Source organism: Myodes glareolus, chromosome X, assembly GCF_982192425.1.
Source record: "Myodes glareolus chromosome X, mMyoGla1.1, whole genome shotgun sequence".
Taxonomy (NCBI): domain Eukaryota; kingdom Metazoa; phylum Chordata; class Mammalia; order Rodentia; family Cricetidae; genus Myodes; species Myodes glareolus.
This window is the reverse complement of record NC_142053.1, coordinates 131,638,965-131,659,345: the sequence shown is the minus strand read 5'-3', so window position 1 is coordinate 131,659,345 and position 20,381 is coordinate 131,638,965. Positions and strand designations below refer to the sequence as shown.

At 42.2% G+C, this 20,381-nt stretch overlaps 1 protein-coding gene across 1 annotated transcript in view; it reads left to right on the top strand.

Annotated features, from left to right (window-relative positions):
• Positions 1-20,153, top strand: part of Usp27x (ubiquitin specific peptidase 27 X-linked) — a 74,419-nt gene extending 54,266 nt beyond the window's left edge. Inside the window, exons 4-5 of the mRNA XM_048461396.3 lie at positions 16,739-16,970; positions 17,033-20,153. Of these exons, the coding sequence (XP_048317353.3) occupies positions 16,739-16,970; positions 17,033-19,246 (2,446 nt within the window). The 3' untranslated portion in view covers positions 19,247-20,153. The remainder of the gene's footprint in view (positions 1-16,738; positions 16,971-17,032) is intronic.
• The last annotated feature ends 228 nt before the right edge of the window (positions 20,154-20,381 follow it).

The window sequence follows — 20,381 nt, the reverse complement described above, 5'->3', positions numbered from 1 at the left end:
CTAATGCTCCTCAAAAATTTCCATAAAATAGAAACAGAAGAAATATTGTCCAAGTCATTTTATGAGGCCACAGTTACCCACATAGCCAAATCATATAAAGATTCAACAAAACAGATTATTACTGACCATTTTCCCTTATGAACATAGATGCAAAATTTCTCAATAAAATTCTTGAAAATTGAAACCAAGGACAGATTCAAAAGATCATCCACCATCAGGCAGACTTCATCTCAGAGATGCAGGGATGGTTCAACACATCTAAACTGGTAAATGTAATCCACCACATAGACAGACTGAAAGACAAAAACCACATGATTATTTCATTAGTTACAGAAAATACCCTTGACAAAATAAAACACCCCTTTATGATAATAGTCCTAGAGAGGTTAAGGATACAAGAGACATACAGCAACATGATAATGTCAGTTTACAGCAAGCTCATAGCCAACATCATCTAAAATGAAGAAGAACTTAAAACAATTGTACTAAAATCAGGAACAAAACAAAGTTGTCCACTCTCACCATACCCATTCAATATAGCACTTGAAATATTAGCTAGAGCAAAAATAGAAGTGAAGGAGATCAAGGGGATATAGTTTGGAAAGTGGAAGTGACAGTATGTTTATTTTCAGATAACATGATAGCATACATAAATGACCCAAACAATTCCACCAGGAAATTCCTACAGCTGTTTAACCCTTTCAACAAAGTAGTTGATTACAAAATTAACTCAAAAAATCAGTAGCCCTCCTAAATACAGATGACAAATGGGCTGAGAAAGAAATCAGGGAAACAACACCTTTCACAACAGCCTCAAATGATATAAATATTCTGGGCTATCACTGACTGTGCTGGCTGGTTTTGTGCATCAAGTTGACACAAGTTAGAGTCAACAGAGGAAGGATTCTCAGTTAAGGAAATTCCTTGATGAGATCTAGTTGTAAGACATTTTCTCATTTAGTGGTCAATGGGCGAGGGCCAGCCCGTTGTGAGTGGTGTCATCTCTGGGCTGAGAAAGTCAGGGGAAGCAAGTCAGTAAACAGCTCCCCTTCATGGCCTCTGCATTAGCTTCTGCCTCTGGGTATTGCCCTGTTTGAATTCCTGTTCTGACTTCCTTCAGTGATGCTGAAGAGTGAGTCAAATAAACACTTTCCTCTCCAACTTGTTTTTTGGTCGTTGTGTTTAATCACAGCAATATAAACTCTAACAAAGATACTAACCAAATACGGGAAATACTTGTATGATAAAACTTGAAGTCTTTGAATAAAATAAAGAAAATATCAGAAGATGGAAATATCTCCCATACTCATGGATCTGTAGGATTAACATATAAAAATGCCCACCTTCCTGGATCTGGATGGAGGGGGGAGGACCTTGGACTTCCCACAGAGCAGGGAACCCTGACTGCTCTTTGGATTGGAGAGAAAGGGGAAGGGGGGTGGGGGGAGGGGAGGGAAATGGGAGGTAGGGAGGAGGCAGAAATTTTTTAATAATAATAATAAAAGTGCCCGTTATAACAAAAGCAATCTACAAATTCAATACAATTGTCATCAAAATTCCAACACAATTCTTCACAGATCTTGAAATGACAGTTTTCAGCTTCACAAGGAAACACAAAATACTCAGGATAGCTAAAAGAATCCTAAACAATAAAAGAATTGCTACAAGTCTCACCATCCCTGATTTCACATTGTACTACAGAGCTCTAGGAATAAAAACAGGCATGGTATTGGTATAAAAACAGACATATTGATCAATGGAATCAAATTGACATAAATCCACACATATATGGACATCTAATTTTTGATAAAGAAGACAGAAATTCACATTGAAAAAAAAAGACTGCTTCTTCAACAAATGGTGCTGGTCATATTGAATGGCTGCATGTAGAAGAATGAAAATAGATCCATACTTATCACCCTGCATAAAACTCAAGTTCAGTGTATCAAAGACCTCAATATAAAACCAGATACACTGAACCTGATAGTAGAAAAAGTGGGGAATAACCTGACCAGTTACATTTGCATAAGAAAAGACTTTTTGAACAGAATGTTGTTTGTAATGGGAGGTTTCTCTCTCACCCACTAATTCCTTATAAATGCTTGGCCAATGGCTCAGGCTTATCAATAGCTAGGTCTTACATTTAAATTAACCAATTTCTATTAATCTAAGTATTGCCATGTAGCTCTGGCATTATTGGTCCATTGGCATGCTCCTTGGGTGGCTGGAAAGCATCTCCCAGACTCCACCTTTCTTGTTCTGTATTTCCACTTGGATATCCTACCTGGCTCTATCTTGCTTTGCCATAGGCCAAAGCTGCTTCATTTGTCAACCAATGAGAGCAACACATAGTTACAGCATACAGAAGGACATCCCATATAATCTCCTCGTTCTGTCTAACTAAAAAGGAAAGTTTTAACTTTAATGTAGTAAAATTACATATAACAAAACAGTTACCAAGTAAAAATTACAGTTACAATATCTAGCATATTTGCATTTGAAAAATTAAAGAAAATACTCTATCATCTATTCTATCTTAGTGAATCTGAAATTTCATATCTAATTTGCCTTTTATTATAACTAAGTGAAACTATAGTTAAAACTATCTCATCTTCAACCACATCAAAGATCCCAGAAGAATATATTACCTGAGTAAACAGGAATAAACCCATTTTAAGTGAAAACCTTGTAAATAAAATACATTAAATAAGCTGGATTTAGTGGTGACGCATACCTGCAATCTTAGCAATCAGAAGGCCAAAGCAGGAACATCATGAGTTTGAGACCAGCCTAGGCTACATAGCAAGTTTCAGGCTAGCCTTAGGTAAAAGAAGAAACCCTAACTCCAACACAAAATGAAACAAAACAAAAACAAACAACAAAATTCTTGAATCCAACTAACTACTGCATCACAGGTTAGTGTCACCGTGCATTGTTGAGTCTCCGGGGCTTCCCCTAATGATTACAAGATTGACTTGGCATTACAAGAGAGTATAACACTATATATAGCTAACCTGAAAAATATCAAAAGTCAAAATATACAATACTGCTATTGAATAAATACTGCTTTCGCACCATCAGAAAATCAAACTGTTATAGCAGGAGCCATCTGTATGAGTAAAAGTAAGATTAGTATTAATGGGTTCTACTAATACTGGGTTTTGTGGCATTAAGGAAATATGAGAATGTTACTGAATTTTAATTAGGTTAACTACTGTTCAATTTAAGTGGTCCCAATGTTAGTCAGTGATGCACATTTACAAAGTATCAAGTGACATTAAACACTTTCAGCAAAATAACTTGTATAATGCTTCAATATTCAATTTGATATATATAGCTTATATGTATTCCAAATAAATATTTGCTCATGCCATGAATAACAAAATGGAATGCCTATAAGTGCATTGCCTTTAAAAATCGAAGGTGTGGGGGCAACCAGATGGCTTGCCAGGTAAAGCCACCTGCTACAAAGCCTGATGATTCCTGGGAATCACATGAAATGAGAGAAGGGACTCACAAAAATTGTGATCTGAACACCACACATCTGTGTACCATGCTATGTGTACACATTCTCAGCAAATAAATGAACAAATAAATAAATAATGAATGTAATTTAAAAACAAAACAAATAAAATTATGCACACTTTTATTGTGTGGAAGTAGTAAAAGAAAAAGGGGGCTTAAATCTTCATCACATTCTAGGAAGAGTTAAGCCTTGACAACTCGAGGATTGTTCTGTGTGTGCAAATGGTATCTCTAGAATGGTGGACTTTTCTCCATTTGAAGTCACACTAAGTTCAGAACACATGCCCAATCTAGAGACTGAGATAAAACAGATAAATGTATCTACAGAGTTAAAGGAAGGTGAAATCCCATTATTTGTAGCAAATTGAATGAAACTGGCCATCATTATATTAAGTGGAACAGAAAAACATGTCCTGCATGAAGGGGCGAGGTCGATCGGTAATTAAAAATCAACCAGACTTGCTTAATATAAAGATACAACTTTAATAAACAGAAGGAAAACTTGTATCAGAGTCCCAGCGGTCCGTCTAAGAACGCAGGGGCCAAGCAAGAGAGGGTGGGGAAGCGCGCCCGCCAGGTTTATAGGGAAATTTTTGCCTTAGGGCAACACGCCCCATGGACAGAATGTGATTGGCTGAACTCCCCTATCACCTGCATGCCCTTATATGTGGGAACTAAAAAAAGTGTTGGCATGAATGAAGAATAGTGGTTACCAGAATTTGGGGAGGACAGATAAAGGAGCATTGAATTTCTTCTTTGACAGTGTTGGTGTTGAATCCAGAGTCTTTCAGCCAAGCAAGTCCTCTACATCGGAGCCTAGAAAGCTGTATTTGATCAGTGCACACTGTACATATCTGATAAATATTACATTGCACTCTTTGTATGTAAAATTAATATATGGCAATCAAAACAAATCTTCAAAAAAAAAAACTGGAGACTTTGACATCCCTGCTAAAATTAGTGACTTTTATATCCCTTCTCTAAGACACCCTTGAGATCCATCCAAATTACTTTTAATATAGTTTACACTTTTATTGGTAACTAGTATTTCATGGCATAAATGTACCACTATTTGTTTAATCACTCACCTATTAAAGGATATTTTTGTTCTTTCCAGGTGGCATGTCAAGACTTAAATCTCAATTGTCTTTATTCATGCTTGTTGGGTGTGTACTTTGTTTCTCTGTATTTTTCCCCTGCCTTTCTGTGAGTTACTTGCATTTTTTTAAAGAACTGGAACTTATTTACTGATTGTATTTTTGTGATGTACCTCTTTTCATCTTTTTCTAGGTCTGACAGCAGAAGGGGGATGGCATTCTGCTCCCACTAGGTGTAGAACAAAGTATTGAGTAGTTCCCGTATCAGTAGCTGCTCTGTTGCTGTGATAAAACAGATGGAAAGTAATTTAGGGATGAAAGGGCTTAGCTGACTTCCAGGTTATATAGTCCATCATCTAAGGAAGCCAATGCAGTAACTTGGAGAGGCAAGAACTGAAGCAGAGGTCACGGAGGAATGTAGTTAGCTGGCTTGCTCCCCATGGCTTACTCAATTAACAGCCCAGACCCCCTACCAGAGATGCCAAGGTCAGCATAGTGAACTGGGCCCTCCCACATGTAACTAGCAACCAAGACAAATTTCCCACAGCTAATCTGATGGAGGCAATTCCTCAGCCGAGGGTCTCTTTCCTAGGTACGAATAGGTTTGTGTCAAATTAACAAAAACTACCCAGCACAGTTCCCCTTTCAGCTTCCATTGACACCTGGCGGGAGAGTCTCATCTTTAGTACGTGGCAAGTGAGAATTTGAGTTTCTTCCTGTATCTTTGCCAGTACGATCCTGGGTGAGAGAGGCAGAAGTGCCTTGCTAGGTCCCTCATGACCTCCATCAGCACCATGGTAACAATGATGGTGTGGGATGTGCTTTTAACTAACTCTGGTAGCGAGAAGAGGAAGAGTCCTGTCATCTCCATGTTACCATGGATGTCAGGTTTATAAAGTCTCCACGGGCATCCTCTCAAAGGGGAATTGTGACTATCACTCCAATTTGCCTTCCCTGATAGCACTATGATAGAGGGTTTGGGCTCTTTGATTCAGCCAGGAAGAAGCGAGAGTCTACATTTTCCACTTTTTCTTTTTTTTATTTAGTTTTTGAGATTATAATATAATTACATTTCTCCTTTTCATTTTCTCCCTCCAAACCCTTCCACATACTCCTCCCCAATCTCCTTCAAATTCACAGCCAATGTTTTCATTGCTGCTTGACTTTTGTTGGCTTCGGTGATGTGACTTTTTTTCTGTACTGTTTGCATGGAGGAGAACGACAGTTTGTCTAAAATGAATGTCCCGAAGAGTTGCTCCATCCCCTGGCTATTTGGCTAGAGAGTACAGGCTTTTCTTCCATCTACGCTCACTGATGTTTTAAGTCTCCCAGCCTCTCCACAACCCAGTCTAGGATATGTGAGAAGGGACAAAGCTGTGAGGGAACTTGGTGATGTTTCATTTGGGGTTTCTGTGGTCTATAACCAGCTTTTCTTATTCTGCTTACCTTTCAAAGTTTTCTTATGTTTTTGTTATATACAATGTTCAGTGTTTACAATTCTGCTGGGAGGAAGAGGGTTTAAAAGTACACGCAATACACTTCTTGGGAGCAGAAGTTTTCCTTGCTTTGTGTTTAAAAACATTTTGTAATGAAAAATGCAATATATAAAAGAGAAATTAATAGAATAATCCTGTTATTCAACTACAACAGTTTGTGAAATTTTGCTACTCTTGCTTCATGTATCTTTCATATATTAATTTTATTGTTATTAAAAATTTAAATCTTTGACATATTATATAACTCAGTTTGAGTATGCATCTCTAACAAGAAAATATGGGAGGAGGGGCGGAAATGGAAACTTTTATATTTTAATAAAATTACTTTCTAAAAAAAAGAAAATATTCTTTACATAATCATATTACCATTGTCATAATTTATTAACAGTAACCCTTTAGTGTAGTGAAGTAACAATTTACACTGAAAGTCTCATGAGTGTCTGAAGAAGTGGGTTTTCACTACTGAGTCAGGCTGATCCTAAACTCACTATGTAACCTAAGATGGCCTCAACCTCGTAGTCCTCCTGTCTCAACTTCCCGAATGCTGGAATTATAGGTATGTGCCACCACATTAGCTTAGGAAGTGATTTAAAAGATGATTTTTTCAAAATAGTATCTAAGCAAAATATTATATTTGGTTGTTAAGTTTCTTTAAAATTCTATAACTCTACCATAATTTAAAATGCAATTTATCATTGAATAAATCAGATAAATATACTGCAAAAGTTCTATATTTTGGATTTGTCTGATTGTTTTAGTGAATTTATCCTATTTTCTACATTTTCCATAAACCATGAATTATTGGTGCTAGACAATTGATTGGATTTAGTTTTCTTTTCACGTTTGTCATTGATAGGAGGTGCTGTGTTGTTCCAGGAGGAACATAACACACATTTGCCTCATCCACTGTGGTAATTAAACCTTGAGCAATGTTTAAAGTTGGAAAGTTTCCCACATCGTTTTACTTATTTTAAAAAATTCATTTAGGAGTGTTGTCCTAGACTGATGGTTCTCAGCTGGAGAGGATTCTATCCCCCAAGGGACATTTAACACCATCCGGAGATATTTGACTCCTAACCACCATATAAAGATTTATTTCTGCTCCAGCAAGATTGCTCAGTGGATAGAACATTTCCTGCCAGTCCCAGAAACCTGAATTTAATGCTTGGAACTCACCTGGTGAAAGGAAAGGACCAACTCCTACAGATTATCCTTTGACCTCCGCACAATATCCATGGCACATGCTCCCACTCCCACGAAATAAATCATTTTTAAGTAAAAAAGTTTTAAAAAATCTGTTTTGTTCTCCATCTTACATATATTTGTGTTTCCATCAAAATTTATTCAACCAGTTCCTTAGTAATGACATTTTCCTCTGCAGCTTGTGCTACTGCAACCTTTACAAGGAAGGCCCTTGTTCACTTGTCAGTTTGTACTTTAGTTAGTATAGCTTTGGGTTTGATTCTTGAAAATAGGATTCTTGAGTTGAATAATGAACACATCATTTTTGCTACACATACTGAATTTCTCTCTGTTGAGGTTATATAATTTTGTTTGCCTTGCTCTTTGTGGGTTTAAACGGATTAAAACGGTGATTAAAATTTTATCTGCCATTTTGGGTACAATCTAAAAACCTCTACTAGTCTACAGAAGCTTTCAAGCCTGGAAGAAGTGTTTAGGACAAGCACAAGAAACCAGATTCCACAGTTTGGTGAGTAAAATTTCAGAAACCATTTCATTGTGCTTCTAGATTTCATGTGGCCAGCCTCTAGCGCTAGACACAAACTCAAGGATTCCAGTGTTTGTTTTTTTTTGTTTGAGACAGGATCTCGAGTAGTTCAGGTGATCTCAAACTCTCCAACAATAACCTTGAACTTCTGTGTACCTGTTTTATACAGTGTTGGGGATCAAACCCAGGACTCCTTGCATGCTAGGCAAGTATCATACCCACTGAACTACATCCTCATCCACGTATTTTCTTAAGATGCAAAATTAAAATAGGTGGCTGTACCTGCATGCAGAAGGATTACTAGAGCATGTGCAATATAGGTAGGCAGAGAATCAAAAGTGTAAGCCAAATGAATCTGTAGAACAAAAGTCAGAGCTCTTGGGATGGATGGAAACTAGAAGCAGACTGTCTGGTGGCAATGTTTGGCAAAAACTGAGGAAATAGCTGCTTGGCACATGATACAATATAATCTTCATCTTTGTGGTAGCTCCCATAGCCATGCATTTGCTTTCTCCTTTTCTTAAAACTGATTTTTATTGAGCTCTATATTTTTCTCTGCTCCCCTCTCTGCCTCTCCCCTCCCCTTCAACCCTCTCCCAAGGTCCCCATGCTCCCAATTTATTCAGGAGATCTTGTCTTTTTCTACTTCCCATGTAGATTCGATCTATGCATGTTTCTCTTAGGGTCCCCATTGTTGTCTAGGTTCTCTGGGATTGTGATTTGTAGACTGGTTTTCTTTGCTTTATGTTTAAGAACTACTTATGAGTGAGTACATGTGATAATTGTCTTTCTGTGTCTGGGTTACCTCACTCAAAATAGTGTTTTCTAGTTACATCCATTTGTCTGCAAAATTCAAGGTGTCGTTATTTTTTTACTGCTGTGTAGTACTCCATTGTGTAAATGTACCACATTTTTCTTATCCATTCTTCAGTCGAGGGGCATTTAGGTTATTCCATTTGCTTTCTCTTTTGAGTCTTCTTTTTCATCCAGAGAAGACTATAGGAATTGCATACATACAAGCTATCCGGAGCCAGATAGATGTGTGCTAAAAGGAAGTCTTCGGTGCCTCTACTTTCTATCTTTCTGATAACTCCAGGCTCACTGATGTTTTCTGCAGGCATGTGGTGGAGACAGATACCCCGATTTCCAGTTCCCTTGTTACGAGGAAGACTCTAGGGAAAGGGAAGGGGAAGCAGAAGCTGCTGAGTTGACTTTTAATCAACTGTGCCCATAGACTAGCTAGTTCTGAGCTTAGAGAAATTTGATATGGTCCAAATGGGCTGGGTAGAGTTCAACTCCTAGACTTGGAGGTTGTTTTTTGGGGGGATTTGCTATTTTATTTTTCTTTAGCTTATAGAATACTTGCCAGACACTGGTGAGAAACTGTTGTAAGGAACTGCTTATTCATTTCTGGCTACCCAGAACAGAAATAACCATATTATTTGTAATACTGTTTTGTCAATAACTCAAGCGTATTTCTGGATAACTCATATCTTAACCCATCTCCATTAGTCTGTGTATTGCCATGAGGCTGTGGATTACCGGGTAAAGTTCCGGTGCTTGTCTCCTTTGGGGCTACATGACTTCTCACTGACTCTGTCTTCTTTCTCCCAGCATTCAGTTTAGTTTTCCCCACCTAGCTTTATTCTAAACAGCTCCTTTATTGACCAATGATATTCATAGCATATAGAGACAAATCCCACATCAAGAAACCAAGGACATGGAAAACTGTGAATCAAACATCTCATTATTGAAATTAGATGTATTAAGAATGGGAAGAAGCATAGAATCTAGAAAATAAACATAAGCAAATTCAAGGTATTTAATTCATAAAGAATGTTTATGTTGTGGGAGTAACTTCCGCTGCCTCAACCAATAGTCGCTGAAGCATGAGCCCACAGTGCAGCGGGGAGCGACTTCCGCTCCGTCAGCCAATAGCTGCTGAAATACCAGCCCACTGGGGCGTGGTATATTTCTCTTTTAAAAAGAGAAGCAGATCCGGATCAGGCTCTCTTGGTTCCGGCTCTTGGTTCCGGTGCTTGGTCCCAGCTCCTGCTCCCGGCTCCTGCTCCCGGCTCCTGCTCCAACGACTATTGGTTGAGGCAGCGGAAGTTACTCCCACAACATGTTTACATGGTGGGAAACTAAAGCCAGCCTACTATATGGATGTTAAATAATATCACTGAGCTACATCACCAGATTTTTAAATATTTTTGTGCTTTACTCCTCCCATGAATAGTGAGAATAACACAATAATATTAATACTTAAATCAGCAGTGTGTTATAAAGTCAAATAACATAGTAAATGACGTATAAAACAGTAGTTGGCATACTGTTAGCTGTGTTTGTCACTGTAAATATTAGATTGCAACTATTGTGTGAAAACCATAAATCATAATGTCATTACTTTAAAATCCAAAAATAATTCTCAATATAATTGCAGTAAGAGTCAAGTGTTGTGTGATGTTCTGCAAGGCTCCAGATGACCAAGGCCCTGTTTGCACCTCTCATCCTTGTCTTAGACCACTTTTCTCTTTCTTGGTACAAGTCTCAAGTTGTTCTTATCTTATTTTTATTTCTTGAAACCAAGGTTTTTCTCTCTTTTCCCCATCTCCCCCTTCCTCCCTCCATTCCTCTCTCTCGGTTTCTCTCTCTCTTCCCCTCCCTTCACCCCCTCTTCTCTCTCCCCCCCTTCTCGTTTTCTCTGTTGTCGCAGGTCACTTGTCCTTGCTATATACTCTTACACTCAGAAAAAAATAACCCCTAAAATGAGACCCACAAGAGGGCTAGAGAGATATCTCAGTGTTTAAGAGCACTTACTATTTTTGATGTTTTCGTACTCACTCTGTAGTCTGGGATGGCCTTAAACTCACAGAAATTCACCTGCTTCTGCCTCCTGAGTGCTAGAATTAAAGGTGTGCACCACCACTGCCCAGTCTGAGACTATGTCTTAAGAAGAATTGCAGCTTCTGTTTGGAACTTTGGAATGCTCACCTTTGGGAGATCTCTTTGGATCCATTTACTGAGCCTGGTGGTTATCTGTACTTCCAGTTCTCGGGTATATGATGCCCTCTTTTGATCTCCACAGGGACCAGGCACACACGGGTGCACAGACAGACATACAGGTAAATCATTACTATAAAACCATAAAATAAATACATCTAAAATAAGTTTTAAAGTTTGAAAAATATGTCTATACAATAATCTCAAGCATATGGTAAAATAAAATATAGCAGTGATAAATGGAACATGTACATTATAATCAAACAGACAAAAAGCTGAGAGCTTAGGGGTTGAGTCCAAGCTCTACATTCCAGTCACTAAGTTTGAATCTGAGACCTAACCTAATCTATGTGTGAGTGTCGGCATCATTCTATCTCTTTTTGTCCCACTTTCCTTGATTAAAAAATGAGCTAAACAGCATCTTTTTCTTAAAATTGTATCAAGGGCTAAACAAGGCAAACAGACTAGCATTTGGCATAAATCTAGGGCCATTAAGTGGTATTTAAAATGATTAATAAGAATTTAAGGCCATGTGGTGGTGGCACACGCCTTTAATACCAGCACTCTGGAGGCAGAGACAGGCGAATCTCTGAGTTTGAGGACAGCTTGGTCTACAGAGTGAGTTCCAGGACAGTCAGGGCTACACGTAGAAAAACCCTGTGTCAGGGAAACAAAACAAAACAAACAGAGGAATTTAAAAGATGCTGGGCTTGGCGATGCATGACTTTAATCTCAGTACTTGGGAGGTAGAGGCAGGTGAAGCTCTGTGAGTTGGAGAGCAGTCTGGACTACACTATGAGTTCCATTACAGTCATGGCTGTTACTCCTAGAAACCCTGTTTCAACAAAACAAAACAAAACAAAACAAAACAAAACAACAGTAGCAACAACAAAAGGAATTTACAAGAAAACGAGGCAAAGGATGTGACTAAGCAATTCACAAGACAAGGTAAAGCAAAACAGCCAACAGAAATATGAAAATACAAAGGAGTTCACTTATGATAAAAATTCAGTTTTGCATTCCAGAAATATTTAACTATACTAAAGTCCAAAGTAGATATTGAGACTAGATGAATGAGTAATTTATATTCATGAAGCTAGGTTAATTAAGTGAATCTGTATGTATGTATAATATTTAATATATTCACGGAGTGTTATTTAATATATCATGTGGTGATGGTATTATAAAGAAAAATAAAACAGGGACAAGATACTATTTTACATAGTGGTCAAGGAAGGACTCTGAGATAAGATGACATTTAAAGATATTTAAGCAGGGAACTGAAGCAAGTAAGGAAGGAAACCATAATGATTTCTTTTTTATATTAAAAATAGTTACATGTATTTATTAATATATTTGTGCATGTGCATACATCTGTGTGCAATGTGGAAGACATGGGACAGCTTGGGGGAATGGTTCTCTCCTTCCATCGTGTGGGTCTTCGGGATTGAACTTAGGCTGTCAGGTTTGGTGGCAAGCACTTTTACTCAGGGAGCCATTGTACTGGTTCAAGCCATGAGAATTTCTAAGGGAAGAGATTTCCAGCCAGAAGAAACAAGGGCTTAGGCCTGGAAGCAATAGTATGTATCATCTATTTGACACAAGGCCAAGCTGATGGGTAGAAAAGTCTAAGCAACCAAAACTAGAGTTGACAGGGCCAGAATAAGGACCTGAGACTAGACTAGGAATGACATAGAATGCCTCTGGTCACTTAACACATAATTTGGACCCAAATAACAGTGACTTCAAAGGATGACAGCAATTCTAGGATATTATTAGTTTTAAATTTATTTGATGTGTGTTTATGCTTTTATGTTTGCCTGCATGTATAACTGTGCACCATGTGTGTTGCGGTTGCCTGCGGAAGCCAGAGAGGGCATCAGATCCCCCGGAACAGGAGTTACACACAGATGGTTGTAAGCTGCCACGTGGGTCCTGGAAATTGAACTCAGGTCCTTTAGAAGAGAGTCCAGTGTTTGAAATGCTGAACCATCTTCTCTTCAGCCTGTGAATCTATTGACTGTGAGACATGCCAGTATTTTATGTACTCACAGCAAAACAAACAAACAAAAACAAAAACAAAACAAAAAACCAAAATGCTGCTGAACACGTTCATAAAGTAAAACTCAAAGACTCCAGGAATATTTTAACATGAAGAGCTACGTGCCTCTTAGGGTTGATAACTTACAATACTCTTCTTCAGGAAAGAATACACCCAGAAGCGGTCAGAGTTTTGGTCTTTCCACTGTGTTTGGTTACAAGATGGTCTACTATGGTCACTAACTCTTCATTTTCAGGAAGAAGAAAGGAGAAGGGGGAAGATGTCTTTTAGCATTCCATATTAACATAAAGACTGTCTTGTAAAGTTTCTCATTAAAAAAAAATCATTGTAATTTTATTGGGGTTTCATTGGATGTGTACAGCAAATTTAGATAAAACACCTGCACAGGCATAGTCTCATTTACATTTCATAAAAGGATATATGTATAAAAATGCTTATATTTGCATAGAAACTTTCTCACAAATTTCAGGGAAATGGAATTGAGTGTGATCGTTGAGGGAAAGAGGGGCTTTCAATTTTCACACCATGCCCCTTCAATACATTTTTTTAAAACTCACAAAATAAGGTGATATTTAAGGATGTACATATATATATATATATGTAACTTTTACTATAAGAAATACAAATGAATGACTTTCAAAATGGAGTGTGCCTTGTCCAGGAGTATGGAAAACGAAAGGGAATCAATTTTTACATCCTCCAATTTCGTATGTAATGTTTTAAGATTGATCTGCCAGAGAACAGAGTTGTGATAGAGGAATCAAGCTGGTTCTCTTTTTCCCATCTCCAGTTTCACATGTTTCTTTTTTGCACTTACAAAAGAAAATCGTCTTTTACCATCCTGAGTGTCACCCACATGCACTACCCTGCAGTGTAAAATCCTCAGGGTGCCAGAGAGACAATTCCAAACACCACATCTACGGTGAACAAATAAATTGCTCTAACGGTGCATGGGAATCGAATCTTTTCGAGCCTCAGATGGTTCCTAACTGTTTGCTTCCAATAAAATTGAAGAAAATCCCAGTGGAGTCTGCAGCTGATAAATCACAAGAAAGAGTTTTGAAGCTAAGCCATTGTGTGATATTTTCAAAAGGATGCAGAAGCTTGAATGATGCTTGTAAAAGAAAATGTCTCTTCCCATTTAGTATACGAGAGGTTTCTCTGTGTTAACATTTAGCCAAACAGATTAAAAAGGCCGTGATGCTTAGTCCTGTCTCATTTGAGCAATAAGCAATACTAGTTCATGGAAGTAACCCCTAGCAAGTTGCTCTAAGTGCAAAATTATATGTTACTGGGTCAAAAAATTGTTGGAAGAATACAGTAGAATAAGAAGTTCAGGAGAAAAGGAAGGAGGCACCAGAGGCAAGTGTCAAAGAGCTCTATCGTGAGCTTTTAAAGCAGCTGATGGTGGCTCTCGGCTCACTAGCGTATTTAGGTTTCCCCAGATTTGTGTAATGCACTGACGTAACAGCTTTATTTCGGAAGGTTAACACTTCTCAGAAATTACGTTTTTTGCAGCCAAGTGACATTTACGATGCAAAATTTTAGATGTCAACCAAAAACTGTGTGAAAGAGACCATGTTTTCCAAAATATTTTTAGAGAGCGTTTTATATAAACAGAAAAATTACTAGGAATTGTCATTTAGTGTTTTGCCACCTTGTGGTCAGAACAGTATTTAACTCCCGCGGGCTTGATCTGTGAGTGAGGAAGAGCTGTCTTTCTTGAGGTCTTCTGTGGTCAGTGTTTCCCAGGTCTTTGTGAGACAGAGACGGGGACATCTGCCCATACGTCTAAAGGCTAGGGTAGCTCCCGCGACCGGTGATTAAAGCAAAAAGCAGAATACAATGAGGAAATGGATACAAGAAAGTAACAACTAAATTGTACATTTTCCAATGGGGGCAATTTTTAAATTAAAAGGTGCTCGGCTAGCTTTTGGTATACGTATTTATTTATTTAATGATTCATATTTGGTGCTTCTTTCCTGCTAGCTGTCCTAAAGACAATTCCTTAGAGTGTGCATTCCTTTTAGGGAAGCCAAATCTGATTCTAACCCTGGGGTGTCTTTGGCTCAGTGCTGGGTCTCCAGCTTTCAGCACAATGCCTAGCTGTGAATGGGCACTGAATGAACATCTGCGGAGCCATCCACTTTCCGAACTTGCTGGCCTGGGTGGTGTCCAGGTGCTTCTGTGTGCTTTACAGGAAGTTGACTAGTCAGACAATCGGGTCACAGAGCTATTGTTCAAGGGCAACATTCCCAAGTATGGAGATCTTCAGGCTTCTTTGTCGGTTGTTAGCCTGTGAATATAGGATGAAGGTACTCCTTGCCCTCTGCTCCCGTTTGTGCTCCATGAGCTGTCATTTGCAGCAGCAGCCGGCGCAGCAGTCGCCGCCACAGCATTCCTTAAGCAGTCATACGGTTGCATTTCCTCTAGTTACAGGCAACAAAGGGCAGGCATTTGTTGGAAGAATGATTCAAGGACCTGAAAACACAGCTGACTTCGGAAAGTCTGGCACTAAGGCGGCCTTGGGCTAGATAGGAGCCAGACAGCCTCCCTAAGGGCTCCAGATTCCTGGTTATTTCCCAAGGAGTCTGTCTTTGCTTCCTCTATGAAGTGACTCAGGTGAAGGTTGATTTCCAGGGGAGATCAGCAACACTTTGTTGTACATTGCAGGCAGCACAGACCCCTAAAGTAGGGCTATGTGCCCAGAAACAGGTGGCTGTCACACTGCTGCATCCCTCTCTTAGATCACTATCTCCCTTTGACCTCCACATGCTGATACCTGCCCTTGGCTGCACCCTCTGGAAGCAGCATTTGCATCTGGCACCCTCAGCTCTGTCGGAGACCGGAGGGGCTTGCTCTGGATTCATTCTTCCTGGGCTCCATGCAGCAGCCCCCACCCCAGACAGGTGGCAACTCCACAGATATCCCTTCAATTTCTACCTGCTGCTCACCCCAGACTCGGCTAAACAGTCAGGATCTCCGACTTTGTAGTTTCGGTCCCTTTAGCCTAGGGGAGGTGCCACCTTAGGGGTGGCCTTGTAGTGTCTGGTTTCCCTGTGTGAAGGTTTCTGCCCGTAGCCTACTCAGTAAGGGCAGTGTCTGGAGGCCAGCTGTCAATCATCCCTCCCGGGACCTTTGGAGGCTGAGGTGGGGGCAAGGTGTCAGCCCAGGAAGTTTAGATCACTGATGTGATAGTCAAGGGGGCCTGCCACTTCAAGTGGAGCGGACTTGGGAGCACCGTCGTCCCACTAGACCTGAGGTCCAGGCCTGCCCATAACGGAGTTGAGGTTTCATCGGTTCTGGGAGGGCAAGAGCTGGACCCCGAGGGGAGACTTGGGGCATGCTTTGGGCAGGTTCAGCTGCTGGAATGATGGATGTCTGAGTTTCTGCCTTTATTCTTCACGACCACCCTGTGAAGGGATATTTCACGGCCTCAGAAACGTTTCTGGGCAAGACAACCATATCGCCCCCGGGGCCCCACACGCTAGGGGAAGATTGCTCCCTTGAGGGCAGTATGAGAGGGGAGGAGACGACCAAGGGGGTCAGAGCAGCGATTGGAGCTGAGAGCTGGAAGCGCCTTAAAGAGACTGCGCGGTCCCCGCCCCACTTCCCGCCAGCCTCAATGAATTAGAGCTGTGTTTCCCAAACTTGCCTGAGCACTAGCAGCCTCTCCGGCTCTAGTTAGAGGTCGGGGTTCCGGAGTGCCTCCCTTCCAAAGTCTGATTCAGTAAGCCTGCGGGTGGAGCTGAGGAATCTGTAATTTTAACACGCTCCCCCACGTGATTGTCGTGAACAAGCAAGTTTGGGAAATATTGAATTAAAGGAAACGGGGCCTGGCTGCAGAAGCGGCCTCCGCTAGGGGGCTTCGGCTGGAGCATTCCCGGGGGCGTCGCCTGCTTCCGCTGCCGCCTCCTTCAGTGAAAGTCCCTTTTGGGTCCAGCTGCCAGAGCCACCGCGCTCCCTCAGGCCGGACGGGGGACACCCCAGGTCTGCGTGGCCCCCGCGCCACCACGCCCAGTGGCCACCCGAGCCCGCGAGCAGGGGGAGGAGCCGCAGCCAGTGGAGGCGGAGGAGGCTGGAGGAGGCGGAGACGGCTGAGACGGCGGAGAAGGCATAGAGGAAGGTGGAGGCGGAGAAGGTGGAGGGGAAGGTGGAAGCGGCTGGGAAGGTGGACGCCACCGAGAAGGTGGAGACCGCAGGGAAGGTGGACGCCGCCAGGAAGGTGGAGACCGCGGAGGACTCGGGCCCCGGGGCTGAGCTCAGGCTGGAGCCGGAGCCCGAGCCCAAGCCGGAGCCCGAGCCGGAGCCCGAGCCGGAGCCCGAGCCGGATCCCGAGCCGGAGCCCGAGCCGGATCCCGAGCCGGAGCCCGAGCCCGAGCACGAGCCCGAACCAGAGCCGGAGCTGAAACCTGAGCCCGAGCCCGTGCCTTTACAGGAGGCAGAGCAGGAGCCTAAGGGGGAGCCCGAGCAGGAGCCGAAGGATGAGATCCCAGCGCAGAGCGGCGGTGGCGGCAGCGGCGACGAGGTTCCTCCCCCCACCCTTCCCTCCGATCCGCCGCGGGTCCCCGATCCCTCTCCGCGTCGCAGTCGTGCCCCACGCCGCCGACCCCGGCCCCGGCCCCAGACTAGGCTCCGTACCCCACCGCAGCCTAGGCCACGGCCCCCGCCCCGGCCCCGGCCCCGGCGCGGTCCTGGGGGCGGGTGCCTGGATGTGGATTTTGCTGTGGGGCCACCAGGTTGTTCCCACGTGAACAGCTTTAAGGTGGGAGAGAACTGGAGGCAGGAATTGCGGGTTATCTACCAGTGCTTCGTGTGGTGTGGAACCCCAGAGACCAGGAAAAGCAAGGCAAAGTCGTGCATCTGCCATGTGTGTGGCACCCATTTAAACAGACTCCACTCTTGCCTTTCCTGTGTCTTCTTTGGCTGCTTCACAGAGAAACACATCCATGAGCACGCTGAGACAAAACAGCACAACTTAGCGGTAGATCTTTATTATGGAGGTATATACTGCTTCATGTGTAAAGACTATGTGTATGACAAAGACATTGAGCAAATTGCCAAAGAAGAGCAAGGTGAAGCCTTGAAATTACAAGCCTCCACCTCGACAGAGGTTTCTCAGCAGCAGTGTTCAGTGCCAGGGCTTGGTGAGAAATATCCCACCTGGGAAATGACCAAGCCTGAGTTCGAACTGCTGGGACACAACCCCCGGAGAAGAAGAATCGCCTCAAGCTTTACCATAGGCTTACGAGGACTGATTAATCTTGGCAACACATGTTTTATGAACTGTATTGTCCAGGCCCTGACCCACACTCCAATACTGAGAGATTTCTTTCTCTCTGACAGGCACCGGTGTGAAATGCCCAGCCCAGAGTTATGTCTGGTCTGTGAGATGTCTTCGCTCTTTCGGGAGCTGTATTCTGGGAACCCATCTCCTCATGTTCCCTATAAGTTACTGCACCTGGTGTGGATACACGCCCGTCATTTAGCAGGGTACAGGCAGCAGGATGCCCACGAGTTCCTCATCGCTGCCTTAGATGTTCTGCACAGGCACTGCAAGGGCGATGATGTTGGCAAAGTGGCCAGCAATCCCAACCACTGTAACTGCATCATAGACCAAATCTTCACAGGTGGCCTGCAGTCAGATGTCACCTGTCAAGCCTGCCATGGTGTCTCCACCACTATAGACCCATGCTGGGACATCAGTCTGGACTTGCCTGGCTCTTGCACGTCCTTCTGGCCTATGAGTCCAGGGAGGGAGAGCAGCGTGAATGGGGAAAGCCACATACCAGGCATTAGTACCCTCACGGACTGCTTGCGAAGGTTTACAAGGCCAGAGCACTTAGGAAGCAGTGCCAAAATCAAATGTGGTAGTTGCCAAAGCTACCAAGAATCTACCAAACAGCTCACTATGAAGAAGTTGCCAGTTGTTGCCTGCTTTCATTTCAAACGATTTGAACACTCAGCCAAACAGAGGCGCAAGATCACTACATACATTTCCTTTCCTCTGGAGCTGGATATGACACCATTTATGGCGTCAAGTAAAGAAACCCGAATGAATGGACAGTTGCAACTGCCAACCAATAGTGGGAACAATGAGAATAAGTATTCCTTGTTTGCTGTGGTTAATCACCAGGGAACCTTGGAGAGTGGCCACTACACCAGCTTCATTCGGCACCACAGGGACCAGTGGTTCAAGTGTGATGATGCCGTCATCACCAAGGCCAGCATTAAAGATGTGCTGGACAGTGAAGGGTATTTACTGTTCTATCACAAACAGGTGCTGGAACATGAGTCAGAAAAGGTGAAAGAAATGAGTACACAAGCCTACTGAAGCAGCACACAGGCCTACCTGTAATGGAAGATGACGACACTCGTACTACAACGGGCATCGAGATTTAATTGATCTACTTGACCGAGGCCAATGGGCCTGACAGAGTAAGAATTTAACAGTACCCAGTGTCCAAAAGGTCCTGACTGGAAGAGAAATAGGAGAGGAGGGAGAAGAGGCACTAGTCTAAGCAGTCATGTGAAAGAAATTAAAAGCAGGAATGTTCTGGGTGGAGACGGTAGAGCAGGGAAATTGTGACACTGGTTCGTATCCTATATTCCTCCAGAAGATTGTGTGGGAAGGTGTAGGGGGGGAGGGGGGTGGCGTTGGGGGGGTGTGTGCCCTTGTAACCGTAAAACATCTTTCTCCATGGGTGTTTCAGCTTCAATTGACCAATCACGTAACAGTTACACGTTTGTGGGAGGAAAAGGACAAGTTTATTAAAATGTAGCCCATTGTGTAGATGGGGATGGAAGCAGGACAGTGGAGGAGGCAGGGACAGCTCATTGACAAACACCTTTGCCAGTTTCTTTGTATTCGTGATTTTTGTGCTATTAAATGCAGTATTAAAAAAGAGAGCCCACATGGGCTAGTGAAAAGAGAAAAATAAGGGGGCTTGTAGAAGGGGAGCAGGTGCTCCAACAGTAGAGAAGCCTAGAAATGCTGTAAGATAAGCAGCTAACAAGGACAGGCCTCAGCTGACAGTGTAGTGTGTGTGTGTTTTTAAAGCTGTATGATATACTTGAGCAAATCAGTGAACCTCTTTGCGATTGTTTTCTCATCTGTAACATGCAGGTAATTCCTACCTTAAAGGGTTGTTGTTAAAGATTAAATGATATAAACTGTGTCAAAGTCAAAGTAAAAGGCTTGGAACTTTGTAGGGACTCAGTAAACATTTGTTGGATCTGAATCTGAAACTTTTTTGGACTGGGGCATAATTCATCGGAGGCGTCAGAGGTGAATGCCACGAGCAGAAATGACACACCATGTCACACGCAGTCATACACATGAACAATCTTGACACTCTCTCCCAAGGCAGCAGACTCCATTGTTGTGTGTAGGGCATCTTAGTCAGTGTCACACCTCAGATTGGTGTTTGGGGGCAAAACCCACAACTATCACGTTTTGTCCATTCGAA